Source organism: Uranotaenia lowii, chromosome 2 (assembly GCF_029784155.1).
Source record: "Uranotaenia lowii strain MFRU-FL chromosome 2, ASM2978415v1, whole genome shotgun sequence".
NCBI lineage: Eukaryota > Metazoa > Arthropoda > Insecta > Diptera > Culicidae > Uranotaenia > Uranotaenia lowii.
Window position 1 is genome coordinate 86,447,491 of NC_073692.1, and position 27,880 is coordinate 86,475,370.

General features: G+C 31.6%; 1 protein-coding gene across 1 annotated transcript in view; it reads right to left on the reverse strand.

The window, feature by feature from the left end:
* LOC129741631 (uncharacterized) overlaps positions 1-27,880 on the reverse strand; it is a 409,801-nt gene that overhangs the window by 24,171 nt on the left and 357,750 nt on the right. The window contains exon 5 of the mRNA XM_055733371.1: positions 4-223. Within this exon, the coding sequence (XP_055589346.1) occupies positions 4-223 (220 nt within the window). The remainder of the gene's footprint in view (positions 1-3; positions 224-27,880) is intronic.

Genomic DNA, 27,880 nt, shown 5'->3' on the forward strand with positions numbered 1-27,880 from the left:
TACCTTTCCCAGTCCCAAAACTTCTCGATTGGCCATACGTCGGGCAAGGCCAGCCGGAACCGGCGGAGGAGTTCGTTGAATGGCTCCACAAAATCCACCAATGTCTGCCATCGTCTCTACTGCATTCATTTTTGCGTGATGCTTCTGTTGCTGCTGAAGCTGGGATTGTGGCAGATTCTGATGTTGCTGGATCAAACTGCCTGAAGCTAAGCGTTGGGCAGCTCTGAAAGTAAAATAAAAAAAAAACAAAAAAAAATCCGATATGATGAAAATGTTCAGTTTGTTTTTCCGCGTTTGCGTTTGTTTTTGAAAAAAAATAGCATTGCAATCGATGAAAGTATAAAACTAACGGTATCGTTTTTTCACTTCCGCTTATTTCCCCGGAAATCAACCGCAAGAGTTTGAGCAACACGTTGAAGCCCGCCGGGTGGGAAAATTAATCAATCAGTGTATCGGCTACAATTATGATCGATTGAACGCTTGGGTAATTGAACCTTTTCAATTGAATCGAGTGAAAACACCGTAATGACCTGTTTTCAGTTTCCGCGAGTTCGATGTTCGAATTGCAAATAAATGTTTGTAATTAAATCAGCTCTCAAACCAAAGACAAGTTGAGGTCTGAGAGTAAAGAATTCGGCTTTTACTGAACCTTACTAATTTTATAAAACCTTTGAAAATTATGAATGATTCAAACTATAAAAAACATGACATTAAACAAATGTTAATAATGAATTATACTATAACTATCCAAAAACAAAAAAAAATTTAAGAGTTATATAATTTTGAGAAAATTTAATTAAATAGTCTTTTGGTTTTTCTCGTGAATCTGTTATGAATGCTTTATTGAATGAAAGGTCTAGCAGAAAAAGTAAGATTTTCATATTTTTTTTTAGAAAAAATCAATTGTTCAGAAAATTTCAATAAAACTGCTGACTCCACTGTGTAGGATTTGAACCTGCAATTATAGAATAAGCTTCAGAAGTCTGTTTTCAACATAAAAAAAAGATCTTTACTTCTCTGACAATCTGATAAATTATGAGTAAATAAAATAAAAAATACTCGGATTAACGTTTAACTCTATAAAAAACAAAAAAAAATGTTTAAAAAAGTTTCTACTACCCTAACCAATGTTCGATATCGTTACATTTTTGAGCACTCATAAAATAAAATGTTAACAGTTAAAAGATTTGGTGAAATAAAGATTTGATTAATCTATGGTAAAAATTTGAACAGTTTTTTTTTATAAAAATTAAGACAACCCGGCTACTTGTTGTCTGAGTAACTTTTAATCTGCATTTTCTTATTTACTTGGAAAAACATAAGTTTATTTATCCAATGTAATGAGATTTTTGAAATTCGAATGGAATGATGAAAACATTTATAAAGATATGTTAAAAAATTTGAAAACATTTGAATGTTTAGATTTTCAGAAACTTGAATTAGCATAGGCAACATTGCGTATTATTAAATCAACTGGAAAAGTTGTCAAAATACCAAAAAAAAAAAAACTGTAATTTAACAGAACTTCAAACTTTTGCTATTGAACTGTTCAACATCAAGTCAAAATTTTTAATTTGAAATATATTAAAGGGATGGTTTAAAATTAACATAATGATGAAAAAGATTGAAGGAGAAATTAATTAATCAAATTTCTAAAACGGACCATGCACAATTTTTGCCAAGAAAAAAAAGTCTCATAATTTTCGAAATTTTGATTTTTTTTCCTCCAAAATAAACAGTAGGGATGTGTTAAAAATTATCCCCTCGCGCTTATTTATTTCATAAATTTTTAAATACTGAAAAGGAAAGAATAAGTTCAGAAAAAATGTTTCTACATTTCTTGTGCCGTGACACTTTAGAATACTTAACCACAGAGTGTATCTAAGATGAGGAAAATGGCAACCATGTCAAAAATGTTAACAAACACAAAAATGACGTTAAATATTTGAATATGTCTAAAAACTAGAATATTGAGATCTTTAATGCACCTTTTATTATGTACGATATGTATGTATGTATGTTGGTTATCCACCATGGGTGCACGGATTCACCGCAGTTTCTGCCTAAGTATGTGCTCACATGCAATCTTTAGATTATTAAGTACGACAAATCTCCAATGCAACGCGTACATCATACCCGGACCCCATGGCTTCGTATGAACTGTTATGGATGAATGTTTTGTGTTGATGTAGGTTTATTTTGGAAGAACGAGTCAATCAGGTGGGCTAGTTTACTTACAGGTATTCCGGCATCCGTGTATATACCTGGCCAGCTGGCAACTGATTGAACATTCTTATTATATAGTCAGTTATATGAGGAAATACATCTTACCTGTCGGCCGCTTATGGGATTCGAACCCAAAAGTTTTCTTGCCGATACCGGGAATCGAACCGAGTACGCCTGGCATACCAAGACCAGACTCGTACCAGCCTATCCGCTAGACCACATCGGCGCTACCTTTTATTATGTACGATATAGCTGAAAATTTACCAAATCAGCACCAAAACGTAGAAAGAGTCTATGTTCTTTTATGATGTTTCGAGGAAAACGTGTCTGAATATTTTGCTACCTTTCTTCAATCGCTAATTCAAATTCACATGGAATCTTCCAGGTTTATATGGTCAAAACGGTGCTTAGGATCATCCTAAATGTGTTTTTATTGATACGAGGAAATTATCATGGAAAAATAGTTCGCAACTGTTTATAGAACCTAGCTGGGGTATTTTTGTGAATTTCGTCTGAATGTTTTATACACACCCTTTGCTTTTTACTGTATGTCTCATATGTGTGAGTAAGATGGAGATAAAATTTCCCCTATTTTTTTACCAACGCTTATGATTCCTCTAGAGTGAGTGAATATCTTTCCGTATTCTTCCCCTTTTAATGTTTTGCAGCAAGACCGTTCGCTTCGTTCTGGAGTAAAAGGTGTATAAAACAATTTGTGTCAGGATAATGTCATTTTATTACTCTAAATTTTCAGATCCTTTGCTCAAACTGCATTATAAATCTTACGAAAACTAGCTAATTGAATCTACTGGAAACGGGTTTTGTTTACTTGTGCTTTTATACCCTTTTCACATGTTGGTGCTAATATGTCCTTAATTTGATTTTGAATGTTGATTTTTGCGTCCACCCTCACCTACATTTTGAAACAGTGTTCTACGATATTTTTTAACGACTGTTACTTGAATTTAAGCTGATTTTTTCGGCTTTCAGTCTGTTCGAATAGCAAAAACGACTTTTTACCTTACATTCCAACGTTTCAATCCATATAGGATAGTCATAAGGGACTGAAATGTTTATTGTGTTTAAGCCAAATTTTAAAATGTCTTCACAAAATTAACGGATTCTTACCTAAAATGTGTAACATTTCTTATCAGGTTTGATTCGGATGATCGGGTAAAGCTGTCATTTGTGTCTGTTACAATGTTTTGTGGTAAATTTTTGATTTTAGTGTTTTGTAGTGCTGTCTGACTTACTGTATAAAAATCCATACTTCCTTCTATTTTCTGGACTTAAATTCCGCAGCAACGAAAAAACGAAAAAAAAATATTCTAATAAAAAATTATCGACAGATTTTTAATTGTGTAAAAGGCTTCCAGAAAACTTTTTCTGATAATTTTTATAGAACTTGCCTTAAAATTTCGTTTTGGAGGCATAGATTTAAAAAATTCAACACAATTCGTTTTTTTTTCGTGCGATCTGCCAAATAAGGTGAATAAATCCGGACAAGTTTGGTATTTAATATCTGCAAATCCGGCAAACCCAGATAAAATTAAGCAATAGACCCCTGCAAGCTTCGCATGGAAATTTGAAATTCCTAAACTTTACACTTCCCATAACTTTTTTGGTAGTTTTTACTGCCAGGAAAATCAATAAATCTTTTGGAAGCGATCCATCCAGTTCTCAATAAGCACAATGAGTTTTAAATTTGTATGAGAAATTCTTTAATTTTCAACCTCCCATTACTTTTTTGGTTTTTTTTATTGCCTGGAATAGCAATAACATTTTTGGAAGCGATCCATCCAGTCCTCAATTAGAGCAATGAGTTTTAAATTTGTATGGAAATGTATATGGGGAAACAAAATTTTCCATACAAAGATCTCCAGAGATGTACTGAAAGTTCCAAAAAATAAAACTTTGGATGAAAAATATTCCTTGGTCCTTGTAGGAACCAAACCTAGTCTGTACCCCAGAGACGATATTTGACGTCATACATTTTGTTTTCAAAATATTTTAATCTTAAAGGTGTTGACTGTTATTTGAAAATTATGAAACTGAAGGATGAGAATGAAAAAATATAAAAAGCCTACTTAACTAAGTCAGAAAACTTATTGATTTATAAAAACTTGGCAAAAACATTTAATGAAAACATGAAAAGTTCTAGAAAGCAAAGTCTGTCATTTTAAAATGCTTTTCATAGATTCAGATTTTTATTTTGAAATGGATATAAAATTTTTTATGAAATCTTGCCTGTTTGCCATTTAAGCAAAAAATTAATCTTAAGAATAGTCAAAACGAAAAAATCAAAGACCAACTTCATTTTAAGCTTATTTAAATATTCTGGATGATTTAATGTGTAAAATATGTCTTTTTCCATTCAAATTTCCATACCAAATTGAAACGCTTTGCGCTAACTCAGGAATCAACCAAATCATCTTAAATTTAACAATGATGTTTGATGACCAAAAAGGCATCGAAAAAACGTAAAGGAGCAAAAAGTCATTTTTTTCAGCGGTCTACTGGCCAATCTGACAACCTTATACAATAGTAGGGAAATGCTTTTCAAGCCATTTCCGTAAGCGATTGTTCAACTGTGATTGCGGAACAAGTGAAGACTCTAATGGCAATAAGTGTTCATTTTTAACGGTTATTTTACACTACAAGTAGGTACAAGCAAAAACAAAGGTTGAGAAAGATTTCGATACAGTTTTAATGCACAACTCAAAAATGTATCGAGCAAATAGAACCGAATTTGGCATGAGAGGGAATTTGGGTACAAGATATGCTTCTATGAATATATTGGTGCTCCTTCCAATGGAGAAAAAGGTAGAGAAAGAGGAGCTCCTTTACAGTATTAAACACGGCTCAGGAACTAACCAAGTAATCATATAACCCTTTCACGTACCCAAAAACCTTCAAATTAGGTTTGCTCGATTAACTCTCGAGTTGTGTACAATAATTTTGTGTGCTTCCAACACTCCCACTGGAAGAAAGAAGGGCCTTAAATAATCATTGAAATATTATGAAGAATTTACTCACTATGAGTTATACAATTTTCTATCTGTCGAGAAAAGTTCATAACCATGAAATATTCTTACTAAAAAGGACATCACTTCTCACCATAACTAAACTATAACTAAACTTATTAATAAAAAAAGAAATATTTTTGCTTCATTTACTTGATTAATTCCTGAGCCGTGTTTAATACTGTAAAGGAGCTCCTCTTTCTCTATCTTTTTCTCCATTGGAAGGAGCACCAATATATTCATAGAAGCATATCTCGTACCCAAATTCCCTCTCATGCCAAATTCGGTTCTATTTGCTCGATACATTTTCGAGTTGTGCATTAAAACTGTATCGAAATCTTTCTCAACCTTTGTTTTTGCTTGTACCTACTTGTAGTGTAAAATAACCGTTAAAAATGAACACTTATTGCCATAAGAGTCTTCACTTGTTCCGCAATCACAGTTGAACAATTTGAAGGGTATGCAAAAAACAATGAGAGACCCCCTCCTCCCTTCCATTGAAGATAAAGGAAGGGAGGAGGGGGTCTCTCATTTTTTTTGCATACCCTTCAAACAAATCAAATAAATGCAACAAAATTTGACACGGAAAAGTATTTGGGTACGATTGATTGATACAGACCCTTTTGCCGAGGGTTAAACCTTGCAGTTTGATGTGGGACCGGGAAGGGAAGAAGGGAGATCCATTGAAATTTAGTTGTATAGCTTAAGACCTTATCAAAAATTGAAATTTTGATATGAGAGGGAGAGTGAGAGATAAGAATTGGCATTGCTCAAAAATTTATCAAACAAATGAAGCCAAATGTGGCATGGTACGTTATTCAGATACAGTAATCCGGGGTAAGATTGATCAATTTTTTCTTAAAACAACAACTTAAAACATGGTTTCAGAAATTTATTAGCCTACTTAAATATATTCTTTTCGATTTCATCTCTGTTGACAATCGAATGGTTTGGGGTAACATTGATCAGTCTCTATTTTAACAGTTTTATCGAGTTTTCTTGCTTGATCAATAAGGATACAAAACACCTTCATAATATTAACAAATGCTAGTTAATCAATAGATAAGGTAGTTCGGAAGAAACTTAAATGATATAAAATTAATCATGAAAATTTACCAAATTGAACACAACACTTTTGATGGCTCAAGATACTTATTTGTAACTTTTAGTCCAGTGAAATTTCAGATATAAGATGCTGAATTTCGGTGTTTCTTGGTGTAGATTTTTTTGTGGTCCTCAATATGTTAAAGCCGAACAACAATTAAAATCGAAAAATGAACAATGATGCTGCATAATTTACGGAGCTAAATTTTTTTAAATTTCTTTTCAAATTTTAACTAGAGAAAATAATTAAATTTTGTATTCATTTAATTACCTAGGCCCTCGCACTATTCCTCTTTTATTTTTCCTTCAAACTTTACCTTTTGACAGGGTTTCTAGCCTTTTGTCCTAGACTGGCTAACTCTTCGAAATTTTCCTTTTTTTAATTTTAAATTTTTGATATGAAAAAAAAGGAAAATTTCCAAGAGTAAAAAAACAAAAACTACAACGAAACTGTACATTTACTAAGGAAAAGAAGTTGAACTCTTACATAAATCAACCTGCTGCTTCTAAACGCATTGATTTCATCAGAAAGAATGCTTGTTTACCAGCCTTCGAAAAAAAGATATTTATAGATTTTTAAATTACATTTTAACCTTTATTTGCAATTTTTTAAAACAAACCAAGTTTATTCCCAATTTGAGGCTCAACTTCTAGGTTTTCAAACGTGGAAACAAGTCTTGAGATATTTAAACTTAAGATTAAGTTTTTGATGATTATGTGAACAAATTTTATGTTGATCAAAATGACTTCGGTTATCAATGTTACCCCGTTTTACGGTGCTCAAAATATTTCTAAGGCAGTTCGTGTGTCTTTCGCGCATTCTAAGAAAGAATCTAAACCATGTAAACATACAATTAGGCATAAGTAATTAAAGAGCTAATGCAGCCCATAAAAATATAGTAGAATTTCAGAAGTTAAATTTCAGAAAGTTGTATTAAACCATCTTTGGATTGCAATTTGAAACTCAAGCTGTAGCTTTATTTTCAAGGTGTTGCAGTTGCAACTGAATTATGTAGAAATTTGATTTGATATGGTTTTGAAATAAAAAAAACCAACATAAAATCATTTTTACAAATTTTATTTGTTTCTAAGGGGGTAGCAAAGCGTACCTTGTCAGTTAGTCTCATATGAGTTAAATTTTTGGTGTTTTATATGAAATGCCTAAAAAATATTCGCCAACTAGTTGATTTTTATCAAAAAGCTCGTAAAAATGGTAGCGGATAGAATAATTTCGCATAAAAAATTTAAAGAAAATCAAGTTTGTTCTCGTGTAACTTTTTTTGACCATCTGTGGTGTAGTGGAAATTTTGGTAAATTTACCTAAAATAAAAGGTCCGCGACCCTCTAAATTTCGTTCGCTTAGGTTAATTTGTTCTAGCAAACATATTGGCGAGTAAAAAAATACAGAAAACATTTTATAAACACAGATAAAATCGTGATCATCCGTTTATGAGATAAAGTGTCTCTAACAGAGAAGCGTCCTGAGTACGATGGACTTGAGAAACATCAAAAGCTCGTTCTAATATGGTATGTATATTTAATGTGATTTTTTTTCCAAAAAATGGTCTGATTGGTCATTATTGAACTTCCTTTTCATTCAGTTTTTTTTCCCAACAAATTGATTTCAAACTAACGAGAGTTTAATTTGTTTTTGAACTTATTGAACATCCTATATATTTTTAAATATTCTTAAATATAATGTTATCACTGAAAAATGAGAATTTTTCAATCCTCCTGGAAAAGTTTTTGCTGCTATGTCTAAAATGTGTAGAGAATCTAAGTGGAAGACTTTAACAGAAACGTGCTTCTCATGCATCCATCATTCCAACATGTCCCTACATGTATGTAAGAGAAAGTCATAAAATAGATTCGGATATTTTCAGCCGAAAGTGAAGGAGAAAAAAACTGTCTAGAGGTAGCAGGTGTATTTGAAGATTATACCCGTATAGTTGTTGTCCTTTTTTTCTGTTGCTTACTTCAGACAACCGTATTATGGCAGCAGCATAATATTGTTCGTACAATTTCAACTTTTAAGGCTACATGTCATGGCATAAAAAATGAAGAAAATGTCACCAAAAGGCGGATCTAGGAATAAAAAAAACAACCGTAGCACCCAAACAAACTCACCCTCATTGAGACACATACACGTGCTTGGCTGAACGAAAATCCTGGTGCGTTTCCGGAAATGGCTCGGTCCCTAAGATATATGTGCGCCCATTTTCAGAAGGTGCCATCTCGGAAATAAAGAGTTTACAGAGCGGTAACAAGTGAAAGATTATTTTTTTTCGGAAGGATGATTTTCCCTTCCAGGACGGTGGAAGAGGAAGGGAAATTGTTTCGTTAGATAAAATTGAAAACCGTTCGTTGGGGGAATCATTTTTGGTGGAGGAAATCCCTCTATCCGGGTGAACATCATAGGAGCAGGGGAAAGCAGTTGAATTTTATCCTATTTGGTAATCCCTTGTTTTTATGGGTATCGACGGCGCTTTCCCTGGCGTTTGATCGGTTTTCCACTCCCCTGGCGCTCGGCCGTGTTTATTTTAATGCTGACTTTCACAGTTTTTCCACTAACGACTCTATCGACACCACCCACCCACGCGGCAAAGTAACAGATCTGAGAAGTGGGAGCTGCTGATAGAGCTGATCCCCCATTTCCGTAATTGGAATTCGTTTGGATAAGTAATCATCACATGATAAATGGAGAGAGCATTGCACACAATGATTTCGGTGGACCAAAACACATGATACCATTTTTTTTTTCGATCAATCTTAACATAATTGAGTGCTAGTTTACAGTTTTGATCATTTTTGATCTCAAGTATCATTTAAGAGATTTTTTATAAAACCTTTCTGAATTGTTCTAACGACTAGTCAAAATCAATAACATGATCCTGGTACTGAAACAAGCTCGAATGACGAAAATGACGAAAATGACAAAATTGACTAAAACGACAAGAATGAAAAAAATGACAAAAATGACAAAAATGACAAAAATGACAAAAATGACAAAAATGACAAAAATGACAAAAATGACAAAAATGACAAAAATGACAAAAATGACAAAAATGACAAAAATGACAAAAATGACAAAAATGACAAAAATGACAAAAATGACAAAAATGACAAAAATGACAAAAATGACAAAAATGACAAAAATGACAAAAATGACAAAAATGACAAAAATGACAAAAATGACAAAAATGACAAAAATGACAAAAATGACAAAAATGACAAAAATGACAAAAATGACAAAAATGACAAAAATGACAAAAATGACAAAAATGACAAAAATGACAAAAATGACAAAAATGACAAAAATGACAAAAATGACAAAAATGACAAAAATGACAAAAATGACAAAAATGACAAAAATGACAAAAATGACAAAAATGACAAAAATGACAAAAATGACAAAAATGACAAAAATGACAAAAATGACAAAAATGACAAAAATGACAAAAATGACAAAAATGACAAAAATGACAAAAATGACAAAAATGACAAAAATGACAAAAATGACAAAAATGACAAAAATGACAAAAATGACAAAAATGACAAAAATGACAAAAATGACAAAAATGAAAAAAATGACAAAAATGACAAAGATGACAAAAATGACAAAAATGACAAAAATGACAAAAATGACAAAAATGACAAAAATGACAAAAATGACAAAAATGACAAAAATGACAAAAATGAAAAAAATGAAAAAAATGACAAAAATGACAAAGATGACAAAAATGACAAAAATGACAAAAATGACAAAAATGACAAAAATGACAAAAATGACAAAAATGACAAAAATGACAAAAATGACAAAAATGACAAAAATGACAAAAATGACAAAAATGACAAAAATGACAAAAATGACAAAAATGACAAAAATGACAAAAATGACAAAAATGACAAAAATGACAAAAATGACAAAAATGACAAAAATGACAAAAATGACAAAAATGACAAAAATGACAAAAATGACAAAAATGACAAAAATGACAAAAATGACAAAAATGACAAAAATGACAAAAATGACAAAAATGACAAAAATGACAAAAATGACAAAAATGACAAAAATGACAAAAATGACAAAAATTACAAAAATGACAAAAATGACAAAAATGACAAAAATGACAAAAATGACAAAAATGACAAAAATGACAAAAATGACAAAAATGACAAAAATGACAAAAATGACAAAAATGACAAAAATGACAAAAATGACAAAAATGACAAAAATGACAAAAATGACAAAAATGACAAAAATGACAAAAATGACAAAAATGACAAAAATGACAAAAATGACAAAAATGACAAAAATGACAAAAATGACAAAAATGACAAAAATGACAAAAATGACAAAAATGACAAAAATGACAAAAATGACAAAAATGACAAAAATGACAAAAATGACAAAAATGACAAAAATGACAAAAATGACAAAAATGACAAAAATGACAAAAATGACAAAAATGACAAAAATGACAAAAATGACAAAAATGACAAAAATGACAAAAATGACAAAAATGACAAAAATGACAAAAATGACAAAAATGACAAAAATGACAAAAATGACAAAAATGACAAAAATGACAAAAATGACAAAAATGACAAAAATGACAAAAATGACAAAAATGACAAAAATGACAAAAATGACAAAAATGACAAAAATGACAAAAATGACAAAAATGACAAAAATGACAAAAATGACAAAAATGACAAAAATGACAAAAATGACAAAAATGACAAAAATGACAAAAATGACAAAAATGACAAAAATGACAAAAATGAAAAAATGACAAAAATGACAAAGATGACAAAAATGACAAAAATGACAAAAATGACAAAAATGACAAAAATGACAAAAATGACAAAAATGACAAAAATGACAAAAATGACAAAAATGACAAAAATGACAAAAATGACAAAAATGACAAAAATGACAAAAATGACAAAAATGACAAAAATGACAAAAATGACAAAAATGACAAAAATGACAAAAATGACAAAAATGACAAAAATGACAAAAATGACAAAAATGACAAAAATGACAAAAATGACAAAAATGACAAAAATGACAAAAATGACAAAAATGACAAAAATGACAAAAATGACAAAAATGACAAAAATGACAAAAATGACAAAAATGACAAAAATGACAAAAATGACAAAAATGACAAAAATGACAAAAATGACAAAAATGACAAAAATGACAAAAATGACAAAAATGACAAAAATGACAAAAATGACAAAAATGACAAAAATGACAAAAATGACAAAAATGACAAAAATGACAAAAATGACAAAAATGACAAAAATGACAAAAATGACAAAAATGACAAAAATGACAAAAATGACAAAAATGACAAAAATGACAAAAATGACAAAAATGACAAAAATGACAAAAATGACAAAAATGACAAAAATGACAAAAATGACAAAAATGACAAAAATGACAAAAATGACAAAAATGACAAAAATGACAAAAATGACAAAAATGACAAAAATGACAAAAATGACAAAAATGACAAAAATGACAAAAATGACAAAAATGACAAAAATGACAAAAATGACAAAAATGACAAAAATGACAAAAATGACAAAAATGACAAAAATGACAAAAATGACAAAAATGACAAAAATGACAAAAATGACAAAAATGACAAAAATGACAAAAATGACAAAAATGACAAAAATGACAAAAATGACAAAAATGACAAAAATGACAAAAATGACAAAAATGACAAAAATGACAAAAATGACAAAAAAAAAACAAAAATGACAAAAATGACAAAAATGACAAAAATGACAAAAATGACAAAAATGACAAAAATGACAAAAATGACATAAATGACATAAATGACAAAATGACAACAATGAAAAAAAATATAAAAACGACCAAAAATGATAATTTTTGTACGTTAAGTTAAAAAAAAATTGCAATTATCATGCTTTCATATATTTAAGAGAAATAAAAAAAACACAAAACTAGAAGTGATAAACCTAATTTAAAAAAAAAAAATTGAGTTTATTCCAAAATCCTCACGCCTTTGCCTATCTTGAATGTTTTTTTGTGAATTAAACTATCCCGTTATCACTCGACTATTTTGTCGGAAACAAGGCAATCCATCAAGGTAAACATTCTTAAAATCTTTTTTAAACTGTGACCCAAAGATGGGTCTTGACTCAAACATTCAGTCAGCGAAACTTCTAGTCCCTGAAATTTCATCTAAGTTGGATTCATTTCTTTACAAAAAAAAAAATTCTTAAAATCTTTAATTAATTTTTCATAAACACTGCTAAATTTCAATATATCTACCAATTATATTGCCGCAACTGCTTTCAGCTCATCCACCTAACAGTATTAAAATATTCAGTATGAAATAGTTAACGGTTTGATACTCTGCATCTGAAAGTTAAGCTTTTTCAATTGCAATAGATGAGGACTTTTCACAAAAGAATTGTATCAACCATCATAATTATTCTATCATTTAATGTTTTTCATTTTAATTCAAATCTATTTGAAAATTTGGAATTATTCAAAGATAAATATGGAGAAAAAATATTTTTTTTCCTTTTTCACGGGATTTTAATTTTTTATGTAAATCATTTATCCCGAAAGAAAAAAGGCGATTATTCATTTTCTTTATAATTAATTTTTTGAAATTTTTTTACTTTTTCATTCATTTCAGTGCAATTAAAATTGAAAATTTTGTATGATAACTTAAAATTCAACAGCAGATAAATGGAAATTATGCTTCAGAAGCTTTTTACTTCAAAAACTGATTTTGATAATCTTAGTTTCAACTACATTTATATTTAGAGTGATGATTTTTTATATTGATAATTTGAAAAATTAAGCCCAGAATTTTGAACGAGAACTGAGTTTAAAAATCCAAAAGAATAATACAATATTTCCAAATCATGATTCAGTGAGATAATCCAATGAATTTTTAACACTGTTAATCAGATTGAAATTCATAGCGATAATTAACTAACATTTATCTAAAAAATATGATTTTTCAAACGTTGCAAAATGACATTCATTAATATTTCGTTTTGAGCCACGCGCTGATATTCAGAAGGTCAGGAAATAAAATGCAGATAACATGAAGGCTTTTAAACTACATTTTCATCTCCCAACATCGTGTGATAAATGACATTTTATAAAGAGAAATTCTTTTAAAAGCTTTTAAAATGAAAATTCTAAACTACTGAATATACAAATTACGACAATTTTCCAAAAACTATTATAGATTCGCTGGTCTTTAAGGGAAAATGAGGATATTTGATCCCTTTTTATTATTTTCATCATATCTTTTTAGAAAAAATAAGCAGATCATTTCTGACAGAGTGAAATATTAAGTTTATACGCTGCAAAAGTTAGATCGATAAATGAACCCGTAGATGAACTAGAAGCGTTCTCGTGGGATTAAAAAAATTGAGATACTTTGAAAGTTATTGATCCTTTTTTAATGGAGACTTGAATCTTGAATAAACGTGCCCTAATATTTTCCAAAATCATACCAAACCTTAAGTTGTTGACCATTTCGTCCATAGAAGTTTTCTTTCAAAGTTTATAAGCGTCTGACAAAAAGAATTTTAAAAGTTTGTCTTCAACCCTAAATTTATTGCATACTTAAAGGCGCAATTTTCTTATTTTCAGATAAAAAGCACATGTTTGAGTCCTTTTTATTAGGAAATTATTGGATAGATATAAGTCATTGGATAAATATTAATAATTCCTTGCTTAGCAATGATCAACATCCATTTAGGAAAAAATAATATTTTTTTGAATTCGAGAAACAAAGTGAACTCATCATCTACATTTTAAAAACTATTTTTTGAAAGTTTTGAGAGTTTACTATTGCTTTGAAAATATGGCATAAAGAAGTTCATATCATACTCTAACGATTGACATATTGGACGAAATATTTTTGATATAATTTATTCGTCTGGGAAACATATTAAAATGATAAAAAAGATCTTAAAGCCATATTATGTTAGATTTTTCAATCAAAGAGCAAGAACTCACAAAATTTATTTTTTTTATTTTTTGAGATAACAGGTTTGATGTTTTTTTCTATTTAATAAAATTTTTTTGAACATTGGATTTATATACAAGTAAGTCATTTAAATTTTGAGATAAAGCTGAGGAATCAACTATCCTCACTCTCCCCTAAATATTAAAAACATTGTTAACAGTTTTCAGTATTTTTCTCCTTATTCACATTTTTCGTACATCTGATTTTGTTCAGTTAATTTCAAGGGGAGGAGGAGGAGCAGCGTGCAGCTTATATTGAAGACGTATTTGCAAGTGCCCCCTCCGCCACCCCTCCCCATCCTTTTGCTCTCTCAAAATGTTAGTTTTTCCACCAGATATAAACGCTCCTTTATATTGACTGAATATTGATCATTTTTAAAACAATCTTTGATCTCTAGAATCTAGTGAGAATGTTTAAAAAAATTTAAAGTGATTCATTCCATCAAAATATATAATTTTCAATAATAGTTCTCTCACTAAGAGTTCACTAGGAAAAATAAAGTCGTATTTCAAAGTTTTCCAACGGTTGATAAACTAAATGTTCATTCTGAAAACCTACAAAAATACATACATATGTACGACTCAATCTACACTTAAAAATCTTACTACTCCATCTGAAGACAGAAATACGGGAAACCATAAATTTCGAACGCAAACATTTTCATTTGAATCCGGAAAACGGATGTATCTTGTACAATAAAAATAATAAAACCAACTCATTTCGTACCCTTGGTTTTGATCACTCCAGAAAAAAAACACAACCTACAACCTGTGATGGCTCACAACTTTGGGGTGCCAGTAGAGTTCTGTTTCCGGTTAACGTTTGCTACCAACTTCAAAAACCTCCCCCAAACCGCCTTCGACTTCTGAAGCAGCTTCGGAAGAGTTGAAATCAACCATACGTTTATTCGTTGAATACATGAAATGATTCTCTGCCAGCAGCGATGGAGTAGGTACCATGCAGAAATTCCCGTTTGAACCGATAAACATGTAGAGTAACCTCATCTACTAGCTTCCCTTCCCGGATCTGCCAGAACCAACAAACCAGACAAAAACCCCATTCGCAGCCCCATTCCGGAAGCCGAGATAGAACTGTGTTAAAATTATCATTTATATTCAAAACATATTTCCTGTACCTTCAAGATTCGCATAAAATAAATATTTTGCCAACTGGTTTTGCTTCACCACCGCCGATTATTATCGCCTGACTTCTAAGAGGGTGGAGGTGGGATGAAAAATGGAAAAACAACCGAAGAAGTTGAGGGAGGGCTCCCAATTCCAGTAACTTCAAGAGGTTTCGCAGTCAAGGGGGATAGAGAAGAGCAAAAAAAATATAACAATCATTGGGGAAGTTGAAAAAACTGTCGTGATTTCCTATGTAAATGTAATTTTCACTACACTGTGACCTCCTGTTTCAAAATTATCAATACGGGATTAGGACGTGTATACAAGTTTCTATAAAATGAATTATAGACCTCATTTTGAATAAGAATACTCGAAAAATAACCCAAGTAACCAAAAGTTCCATAAAAAAGGCTCTTAGAAGCTTACTCAGCTTCGTTTAACGAATGAATAGCATTCTATTCAGCCTTAAATTTAAGTTCTTATCGATACTTTCAAAGTCCATAGTTGGAGCTGAGTAGAAGGCTATTCAGCCTCCACACGAGACCTCGAAAAATAAAAATTAATGAAAAAAGAATCATACTTTTCCTTGCTTTGGATTGTTATACCAATTTATTCTAATTTAATGTTGCTTTAACTGTGAATGAGTTTTATACTTACTTGAAAAACTTGCACGCTTGAAGATTTGAACCTGAACCAACGAGGTGAGAACTGAACACGCTACCTCTGTACCATGGCCAATACTTAGATAGCTGTTATTTTAAACATCAATATAAAAGAAACTTAGAATTATCGCTTTTTCAAAGCAGGCGATATTGTAAAAATGTAAACATTCGTATCTATTTACCAAAGGATGTATAATTTATTTCCAAAACAAACTAGGAGGAATCGAAATTAAACGTGAGTAATTTATTTTTTATTTTTGTTTTTTTTTTATTAATTTTCTAACTATCTGTTTCCAATTTTAGTTTAAAAATGGAGAGGGCTTTCATGTGATTGCTCATCAAGGTTTTTCCCAATCATGACAATCAAGATTTGCGGAACTGTTTCAAATATAGAAAAAGAATAGAGAAAGTTAGATTCAAGTTGATCTTTTTGAAGAATATTACTAACAGCTGCGAAAAGCTACCGTCGATACTAGCCGGTAATAAATTTGCTCTAGGTGCTGGAGGTTTTCAAGCTTCAGCTGTAATAATAACTTCGCAATAGATAAATAAAGGAAATCGGATTGTAAACAAGGAGATGTGTTTTTTTCAGTTTGTTAGATATGAATATTGTGAAAACAAAATAAAAGTGAAATATATGTTAGATTTATGCCATCTATCCATTTTTATTAAAACAGTGGATTTATTTGAAAGATTAATTCGTTGTTCGTATATTCGTAGCACTGATATTTTGTTATTCACTCTTGGGCAAAATCTTAACGCAAACGTTTGCAATGAAATTCTATAGAAGTTCCTCATGGAACCAAAAAGTTCGTATCAAGTTCTGCAAGGAACCAAAAAGTTCGTAAGAAGTTCTGTATGGAACCAAAAAATTCGTTAAAAGTTCGTAACGAAACACGATAAGCCAAAATGGATCCTGGATTATTTAAGGTACTTGCAACGCACAAAAATGTTCTATGCTACTTGTTTAGACTTTTTTTGTTCGTTCAGAATCCCAAAACAAGCACTTATTTTCATTTCTCTCGAGTACCTTTTATCCAGCCAAATGTGAACTTTTGATGCACAAAATTAAGTATCTATGCGACTTTTGGTTACTTGGGAATTCTCCCAATTGAATTCATTTCAGTTTGTATGCGTTTTTGAATCTTCACATCCCAAGCAACCAAAAGTCCCATAAAACGGATACAAAAACGCTTACTCAGCCCCATGATTGATATGAAGAACTTTCTATGCAGCTCAAAATTTAGGTTCTTATTGAAACTTTCAAGTTCCATAACCAGTCTCAATGATTTTCTATTCAGCTTTCAGTGGCTTTTCAATTCAGCTTCCAAAAAATCGTTCAATGAGCAAAACATCTCTCTCTTTCTCAACTGCACCCGTGGCATCAGTTCATATCACCTTCTCTTGATTATTTGCTATGTTCTGTACATGGTGCCACCATGATGCCACGCGCCGGATTCCAAACTCGACAAATTGCTCAATTGCTTCTTTCACAGGATGATATAAACAACAAACTTTGTTAAGTAAAGCTCAAGTGTACAAAAATCTGCACCTTTGGATGGCATTTGAAAATTATCACGCTAAGTTCACATTTTGGTCAGTTGAATAAAAAAAAAAGATTTTTTTGAACAAAAAAAATGTTTTTAAAAATAGCTTGCTGATTTTTAGTTTTGATGAAAATTTGGTTGATTTCTCATTTTTTATGTATGGTCTTTAATCCAACCATAGTTTTAAAAAAAATTAAAATATATAAATTTTGTGAAAATTTTTGGTCTCAGCTTTTCTTACAAAACTCAATCTGGAAAAGTGGACTTTTTTCAAAGATCGCGTTCTCAGAACCTCTAAACATGATTCTTTTTAGTTGGACTCATGCAAAAGTTAGCTCACCACATCCTAATCTATCATTTGTACGTTGCATCCCTAGATTTTCAGACCTTATGCAATTTTGGGACTCCCTAACGAACATGCAAACGATTGATAATTTATGATCAAGAATAGTGTTTTCAATGTCAAAATGTTCACATAACAACTCAGAATTGTATAAAATGAATTTCGACACGTCCTTCAAAAACTGATATCAAACAGCCAAAAAAGGTAGCTAGCGCACCACTTCCAAATGGAAACCCCAAGCGTTCGGAACTAGGAATTGGAAGTCATCACAATCTTCAGCAGTCGCCCCAGGGTGTTTGGTCGCGCCACCGACATCGCGGTTACACTTGGCTGACTCCATTTCCCCATCCATTCCGGGCGGCGCGGCGGTCGGGAGCTTTCCTGAAGTTGTCTTCGTTCTACTTCAAGCGCCTGCCCCTTCCGAGAAAGGAAAGTAAACAGAGCCCCGCGGCCGACCGACGACCGAGGAAAAAATTTGACCACCCTCCCTCCGCTGAAGGACCCACTGGAATGAGGATTTCGATGAACGAGAAAAATAATTCCATTCATTTATTATGCGCCACTGAAAGTTGGTTTCGCTTCTGTGGTGGGTAGTAGCAGTTTGGTTGAGCTGTTTCCGGTACGCAAACCGGACTTTGTCTGGAGGAATTTTAATTTGCGGAAGGAAACTGTCCCTGCAGTTTGCAGCTGATTCTCGGTAGCTTACTTTTGAATGTAATTAAAATGGGACATTTTGGTTAAAAATAAGCTTTCAATTATCTGATCTAACGTCGATTTTTCCACTAATTCATTTTAAGCTCTATTAAGAGAAAATAGAGCTTTATTTTGCGTGAAAAGTTATCATTCAAATGAATAATTCAAAATTCCCAAAGAGAATTATCTTTCAAGAACAATGAAGAAAAAGCAATAATTTATTGTTATATGGCGACCGTCATAAATAAAGATAAACGGGCATCGTCACAAACTTCCGTCAATTATTGATCAATTTAGTTGGAGTATTCCGGATTTAAGATGCGACGATAATGCAAAATAAGCATCAGCAAATCAAATCAAAACAAACCATCGATTATAGGTGATCAAATTTTCTAGCAAATCAAACATTTCAAAAGATAGCTAAATGTTTGTCTCAAATGATGTTTTAAAGTAAACAGTTTTTTTTTCTTCTTTCAAACAACCAATTTTCTGAACTCTCCTTTCCAGTGCCTCAAAAGGTCGCGTAAATAGCCGGGGATCCACTAAAAATGCCTCGTCTCCTCCAAAAAACCTCGTTTTGAAAAATTACTGCAAATGAGTTTTCATCAGCGACGCTCAACAACTGTGTCGGCAGCGTTGTCAGCATCAGCACTCACATTTTAACCCATCAGTCAGTCTGTCAGTAAGTCGAACAACAACAGCAAGCAGCAATTCCGTCTAACAAGTTTTCTTTCCATCATAAAGCTTTTGAGATGCGAGCAAATTTAACGCTCCGGCTCCGATTGATGGATTGATGGTAAAAAAGAGTGGGGCCGATAAGTGACTGACTGACGCTGTTGATGATTGGGGAGGGTCGAAAGAATTCTTTTCTTTCCAAACATAATTAATTTTACAGCTAATCACGAAATTGATTGAATCAAGGCGCGTTTAGTCGGTGAGTAGCGATGAACAAACGATGTTTTCCATTTGACACAAGTGATGAAAGAATGGAAAACCAGCACCCATTTTTACGTCAATTAATGGACTGAGAGAGAGGAGGTACGTCAACAAAACGTAACCTTTTAATTTCAAAAAACACCCTTAAGTATTGTGGTCGTAGAATCGAGATTAGAAATTTCTATAAACTCAAAACTTGGATTGAAATGTTATTTGAACACTCGACTTCAACATTAGTAGGTTATAATATAAACAAATAACTTTGCCTGAATATCAACAAATTCTGTTTGGGGCGTTATTATTATTTTCTCGATATACGTTTTTTACTTATTGAGTTTTTTCGGTGAATGAAAAAACTTTTTTTTTTTAGTATAAGCCGTATAAAAAGTACCGGTGATAAACATTAAATGATCACCATATTTTCTCTTTACTCCTGCGCGGCAAAGTTTTAGCTAGATAATTCCCCAGTGAGCTGATAATATTGGAATTCCATTTACATTGCGTGAAAATAAAATATTCAAGAAACACCAAAAATCTGACATTCTCCGAACGAATTTTCGCGTTTTTCCATACAAAATTTTAAATATAACCCGAGTATTTAAATTTCATTTTAAAAAGCTGAAGGCAAAAAATGCCAAGCAAAAAGCTTTGCTCAAAACTTCAAATTTTTAATCAAACTTGATGAATGACTTCAATATTTGAAGGGGAATAATCTTTTGGAGCTTGGGCCAAAACCCCAAAATTTTAGCACAGAATCACAATTTTTCAACAGTTTTACATAAAATTAATTAACTTCGTTTTCTTAATCAAAGAAAAATTTAAATTGAGTCATTAGAATTATGTATCCAAAATAAAAATTTTGAGCGAATTTCATCAAAATCAATCTTAGAAGTATAAAAAATTACTAAAAAAGGCTGACGTGAATAAAAAAAAAACAAAATTTCACATTTTTAAATCAAATAACCGAATTCAACAAGTTTTTAAGATTGAATACCCAGGATTTTCCAGGGCCGGTTGATTGTGGAAAAATATCTGGTGAGCTTAGGTAAAATCATTCCCGATGTCAAAAATCAATGTCTGTGGTAAGATTTCGAATTCTGTATCTGATCTTGATTTTCAGTTTAGAATGGAGTCTTGGATTTGCATTTCAAATTAAAGTAAGATGAATTTTCTATATTCCGCACTCAGAGTGCGAAAAGAAAATATATAAAATTACAAAGCACTTTTTAGATTTGGATATGATATTTTTACCATTAGTTCTTATACAGAATTGGAACTTTAAAATGTTTGAAAATGCTGATCCGGAATTGGAAAATCTGAGCAGTTTCAAAGTTTACAATTTTCCTTCAGATTCACAAGTTGATATTTGAATAAATAATTGAAGGAAGAGCATTTTGGTTCAGGGTTGTGATTCGAATTTTGCCTTTTGATTCAAAATTGAAACTGAGAGGAATTCCTATCTTGAATTTAGATTCAAAATGCAGAATTCCGATTCGAAATTATAATTTAAAATACGGATTTAAATTTATCTCGAAGTTAAGTTTTATGATAAAGATCACCATATCAATACCACAATACTATTGAGGATAAAAATTGTCAGAAGTTGCAGTTTCATAATGATGATTTTCGATTCAAAATTATTATTTTATTCTCAATCAGTTTAAAAACACAAACCAGGTGAAGAACACAAATATTAAATTTGATATGGATATGTTTTGAGGATTTCGTTCATTACAAATTCAAGGTTTTAATATGAATAAAAATTATCACAGGATTGTTATTATAAAAAAAAATATTATTGATAACTTTTTGTTGGTATTAAAACTTGTGCCTTATCTTCAGGTGAAAATCCAACGGAAAATATATTTTATTGTTTTTTTTTTAATTTTTGTAACAGATTCTTCACTGAAATCTGGAATGTTAATCGAGTTCATAAGAGTAGAAAAATTTGAATCGCAAACATAATCACTTTTATTGTGGAATGATTGATACATTTTGACCAATGCTTCGAATGGTTATACTTGTGGTTAAAAATAGTAAACTGACAACTTCCTCATTGAAGTAAATACGACAATTTTTTCTAATGTAGCTTTCACAATCCCTTTTTTAAAGCATCATAAAAAGGGCAACTTCTACACATTATTTTTAACAGTTATGTTTTAAAATAAAAAAAAAATTAATTATTCATGGTATTTACACATTTTTTTTACCATTATTTATGTTTGCTCTGTTCGAGCATAAATGTTATAGAAAACAACTTATCACACCCTCTTCCTACGGCCCTGCCATACTGTATGTGTTTTCTGAACATTTTTAGTCCCTCTGGTGAATAACATTTTCGATGCACTTTATTTCTAAATATTGCATAGTTTTTCCAGACAGAGTTCCTCAATTATTAAAAGTGATTTTAAAGAATTTTCAAAATAAAACTTCATTCAATATTTATTTAAATTTAAACAAAAATTTGGAAGAATAGTTCCACAATACCAGCAATTCTGATAGTATTTCAAAAAAAAATTGAATAATTGACTTTTCTCAGCGATTATACTTTGAAATATAAGAAACATTTTTTTTTACCTTTGACTTATTTTAATCCGAGTAACACAACTGAAAAGTTTTGAAGCCATTCCCAAGCAATCAAAAGTCTCAGAAAATAGTTTCAAAACAGCTTTCTCAGCCCCGTAATTGATATGAAGTACGTTCTATGCAGTTCAGAATTTATGTTCTTATTGATACTTTCAAGTTCCAAAACAAATCTTAATGAGCTATTAAGCTTCCAGCGGCCTATTACTTCTGCTTGCAAAAAATCGTAAAATGAGCAAAAAATTCTCTCTCTATCTCAATTGCACCTTTGGCATCGCTTCATATCATCTTCTATTGTTTAGTATGTTCAGTACATGGTAAAAACTCGAAAAATTGCTCAATGGCTTCTTTCCTACATTTCCGAAATATATCGCACAAGAATGGCACTAAAATTCCAAATTTCTTACTGAAAAAAAAATTTCCCCGGCGAACCCCGTCCTTCGTGGTGAGAAACGAACATGCAACCACAAGACCACGTCTATGTAGATGTTGCTCTTACTGAAACTTAAACTCGAAGTGGTGATGTGATTTTGAAACCACCTCAATGCACTTTTTGTGACTTAAATAGTAAATCCCGTTTTGAGCACTTTCGTGATCTTTATGTGACATAAGTCCCTTACAACGTTCATTAAAATCACTTTGCAACTTTCAAGTTCATTAATGAGTACATAAAGTTCACTCAAGGAAATTGGGCAGTTGATTCTCTTTGTCAGCCATTATGTAACTTTAAAAGCCTTCATTAAAATAAATATGTGACTTTTGGTTGTATTTTGCCCATCAAAGCTGAAAAATAATTTTTGATATTGTTGATTTCTTCCGATTCTCCAAGCAACCAAAAGTCCCATAAAACAGGTACAAAAACGCTTACTCAGCCCCATCATTGATATGAAGTATATTCTATGCAGCTCAAAATTTAAGTTCGTATTGACACTTTCAGGTTCCAAAACAAATCTTAATGATCTTCTATTCAGCTTCCAGTGGCCTTTTAATTCTGCTTGCAAAAAATCGTAAAATGAGCAAAAAATCTCTCTCTATCTCATCTGCACACTTGGCATCGGTTCATATCACCCTCTCTTGTTTATTTACTGTGTTCTGCACATGGTGCCGCCATGATGCCACGTGCCGGATTGCAAACGCGACAAATTGCTCAATTGCTTCTTTCCTACTTTTCCTACATATATCGCATCAGAATGGTCACTCAATTACCAAATTACTTGTTGAAAAAAATTTGCCCGGCTTGGGGATCGAACTCCAACCTTCGTGATGAGAATTGAACACGCTACCATAAGACCACGCCTAGATGTTGTTCTAACTAAAACTAAAACTCAAAGTGGTGATTTGATTTTGAAAGCACATCAATGCACTTTTTGTGACTTGCCAAATTCCGTTTTGAGCACTTTTGTGCTCTTTATGTGACTTTTGCAACTTTCAAGTTCATTTATGAGTACATATAGCTCACTTATGGGAATTGGGCAAAGCAAGTCTCATACAACATACATATTAGTCACTTTTGCAATCTTCAAGTTCATTAATGAGTTCATAATTTTCACTAAAGGGAATTGGACAGGGAATTGATTCACTTTTTCAGCCAATATGTAGCATTCAAAGCCTTCATTCATGTGAATATGTGACTTTTGGTTGCTTGGGACAATTTTGAAAATTTCTTCCAAACATTGTTCATTAGGTGCAGAAAGATGTTTGTGAATGATTGAGATTAAAACATTTGTTATAATATCCAAATTTGATGAAATAACGGCGATTTTCCAAAAACTGCTGAATCCAAATGAAAATCAATTAATTTTAGTTCTGATATTTTTCTGCATACTTTCATAGATATCCCAAACATAAATTTGAATATCGTTAAAAAATATCATCTTTCAATTTCAAAAATATTTTATGTGAAAACATAACTAAAAAAAATCATGCATTTAAGATTTTTCTTGATAAACTCGGACACTCTCGGAGAAAGCCAAAAAACATCACAACCGTACCTCTTATGAATATACATATATCGGATCTCCGGAAGAGGTCCGAATCATCCAAAAGTTCGGATAACATTCCTTTATCAGGTTTCAGCAGCTTTATCGAGTATGCTAAAACAACTTTTTTCTGATCAATTTTTACCTAAAGCAACTTTAAAGTTGACAAAAAGTTCACATAAATCGCTAAACTACTTCTGATCAGCTTCAAAATCCACTTTATAAGCAGCAAAAAAATCGAAAAAATACTCTTTCGCTCCTTCCATTGCCTTATCAAGTCCGCTTATTTCATTTAAATTAATCAACCATGTTTGTTACTTACTAACATTACATTTAAAAAACATGTTCTTACCAAGCTTCGAGCCCCAGCTCACCGCTTGAAAGTCGAGATCCATACTCGCTGCTCTATATGCACATCATGAGAAGGCAACGATTTTACTTGATGTGATGATTTTTTTTAAATCGACTTTTAGGTTCTTAATTTCTACTTAATTCCCATTTATTGCGAAGTTGCTTTTGAACGCTCGTTGGAACTAATTAAAAGCTTTCAAGTTTACAAAATAAAACAACAGAGATTTTTTTTACGAACTATTGAGTTGTACTTGCAACCCTTTGATAGCTACTTGATTTTGAAAAAAAATTAGAAGTACGTAACAAGTGGATTGTTTTTCTTCATACAAACTTTAAAGTTCCCAAAAAGTAGAAACAGAAACCAAAACAGTAGGGGAGAGTGGGGATACTTGATCCCCTTTTCTTATTTTCACCATATCTTTTTGGAAAAATTTAGCAACTCACCGACTTTAACATTTTCTGGCAGCTTGTAACTTCAAGTTTCTATGCTCCAAAAATTAGAACGATACTTGAAGCCGTTGATGAACTAGAAGCATTTTCGTGGGAGTAAAAAAATTGCGATTTTTCTGAAGTTATGGGAGACTTGATCCCTTTTTAAGGAGACTTGATCTTTTATTCAGGAAGCCCTAATCCTTGTATAAAAATCAAACAAAACCCCAAGATAGAATGTTAATTAACTATTTTGGTCATGTTTGTTTTCATTTCACAATTTATAGCAGACATAAGAAGAAAATTCTATAACTTTGTCTCAACGCAAATAACATTGCATACTTAAAGGCGCTATTTTTTATAATTAAGAGGAAATTAATTATTTTTGCTCTTTTCTTCAGACAATTGTTTGATAAATATTAGTTTTTGGATAAATATTAGTAATTTCGTAATCAACAATCATATCGATCAATTCAGAAGAAGAACACGCCGTTTGGAAGGGGGGATCAATTGTACCCAACTCTAGGGGATCAATTATACCCATAATCAACATTTTAGAAAACTTTTTCTGAAAAAAGTTGAGAGTTTTCCATTACTTTGAAAATATGGCATTATAAAGTTCATTTTACGCTCGAACGATTGATATATTGGAACAAATATTTTTTTCATGATTTTCCCATGTAAGGAACATTTTAAAGTGATGAAAAAAGATCTTCAAGTTACATTTTGTGAAATTTTTCAAACAAAGTTCAATTACTCAAACAATTGTTTTGTTAAAAAATTTCAAACTACAAGAAATGTTTTTTCGCTCATTTTGGCACATTTTTCTAGAACATTTGATCTTTGTAAGACATTCCAGTTTCGAGATATAGCTAAGGAATCAAGTATCCCCAGGGATCAAGTATCCTCATTCTCCCCTACTTTTAAGCTTTTTTGAGTATTGGCTATGATAAAGATTGAAGTTCCATGGACCTCGAAAAAGCATTTTGAACAGCAAAAGAGGTTCCATAGAAATTTTGTACAGCTATAAATGAACTTATTAGTTCGTTTCTTCAGTAATCTTCGAACTTTTGGTTGCTTGGGGTCACTGAACTTGCATAAAATTTGTATGGAATTATGATTTATTTTGTAAGAGAGCAACATGAAAAACAAGTTCTTCACAAATCACTTTTGTCTCTATCGGTCTATTGCATATAGATAGGGAACATCCATAAATGACGTAGCATTTGAGGGGGAGGGGGGGAGTTTGACTTTGTGTGACGATGCGTGACGAAAGGGGGGGTAGGGGTTCAAGTAAAGCTACGTAGCTTTAATTAAATATCGAAAAAAAAATCAAAATTGAGCAAAATTATGACTAATTCAATCCAGTCTGAACATGTAGCTTTTGACTCCTACTGCCTGACTGTTTTCAAGCGTATCAAGGAGCGTACATGCAAGAAATGCAATTTATATTTTGCTTCAAATGTTCTCCAATAGGAGCATAGCAAAATCTACAAGGCCCCAGCCTTGGATAGAAAGATTCGTCCAAAACGAATTGTAGGCAAAAGAGGACACGAATTGCTGGTCATCACTCCGGAGGACGATAGAGAGTGAGTGGAGGCAGCTGACATCGTAGATGCAATTATTCCAGCCGAACAGACGATGGAGGAAAGCTGCCCAACAATTTCATTGGAATCCCTAATGGAGATAATTTGGACCGACGCAACTGATTGAATACTTACTAGCTATCCTGTTTGTTGAAAGGTAGCTTGATTTTTTTTTGACTGCTTGATATGCTTTTTTAAACTTCCATTTATAAATTCATTCCCTTTTTTTTGTTATTTTTTGTATTATTCTAGCAAAATGCTGATAATAAAAGTAAAAATTAAAAACCGATTTTTAAAAATGGGGGGGGGGGGGGTTATTAAAGCTACGTTATTATCTAGGGGGGGTCTATGACTTTGTGACGAAATGCTACGAGGGGGGAGGGGGGCGTATAAAAACTTAAAAAAAAAGCTACGTCATTTATGGATGTTCCCATATAGATATAGCTTTTAAGCTAAGTTTTTGAAAAAAAAATCATCCGACGACCGCACTTCTATTACAATAATGAATATTAAGTTACAAGCCTTCATGAACAAGTTTTTAACTCTGTTGTGGTATGAGCCTACTTGGTTGAATGATTCGACTGAATCAAAGCAATCGAAAGATTCCTTTTAATTCAACCACGGTAAATGAAAAGTTCATATACCAGTATTTCGATAGCAACTTACTACCTTCTTCAGTGAACGTTTTCGATTGATTTTAAGTTTTTAAAGTATCAACTAACGAAAGCACCAAACTACATTATTTGCCATTGATTGACACTTAAAAGGCTTATTAATTAAGCTTAATTGTTTTTTTTTATCTCAGCTCTTATCAAAATTTGGTTTTTGAATGGAACTTTTTCAAATTTAAGCTTAAAGAATAATTGTTTTTTGAAAAACTCGGCCGTAAGAGACCAAAGTTTTTCAATAAAAACTTGTTTTCATGTTCCTCTTTTGAAAAAAATCTATGAATTTCAAACAAATTTGAGGATCGGTTCACGATCCTTTTGATAAATATTCACTGTTAGATCAATTTTCAGAAAAAAACTACCATTTTGTTTAATTTTTAACGGTATAGATTTAAAGAAAAAATTACTTGCTATTCACATCTTCAACCATATGGGCCTACAAGCACGCGATTGCTTGTTACACAGTGTGACTAACACGCAGCCTTCCCAAAAATATGTAGGTATCTCCCACACTCAATGGAATACCTCAAGTGTCATGTGCTTATTTTTGGCAGGTTTTTCTCCGCAAGTCTTTTCCGCCGAGT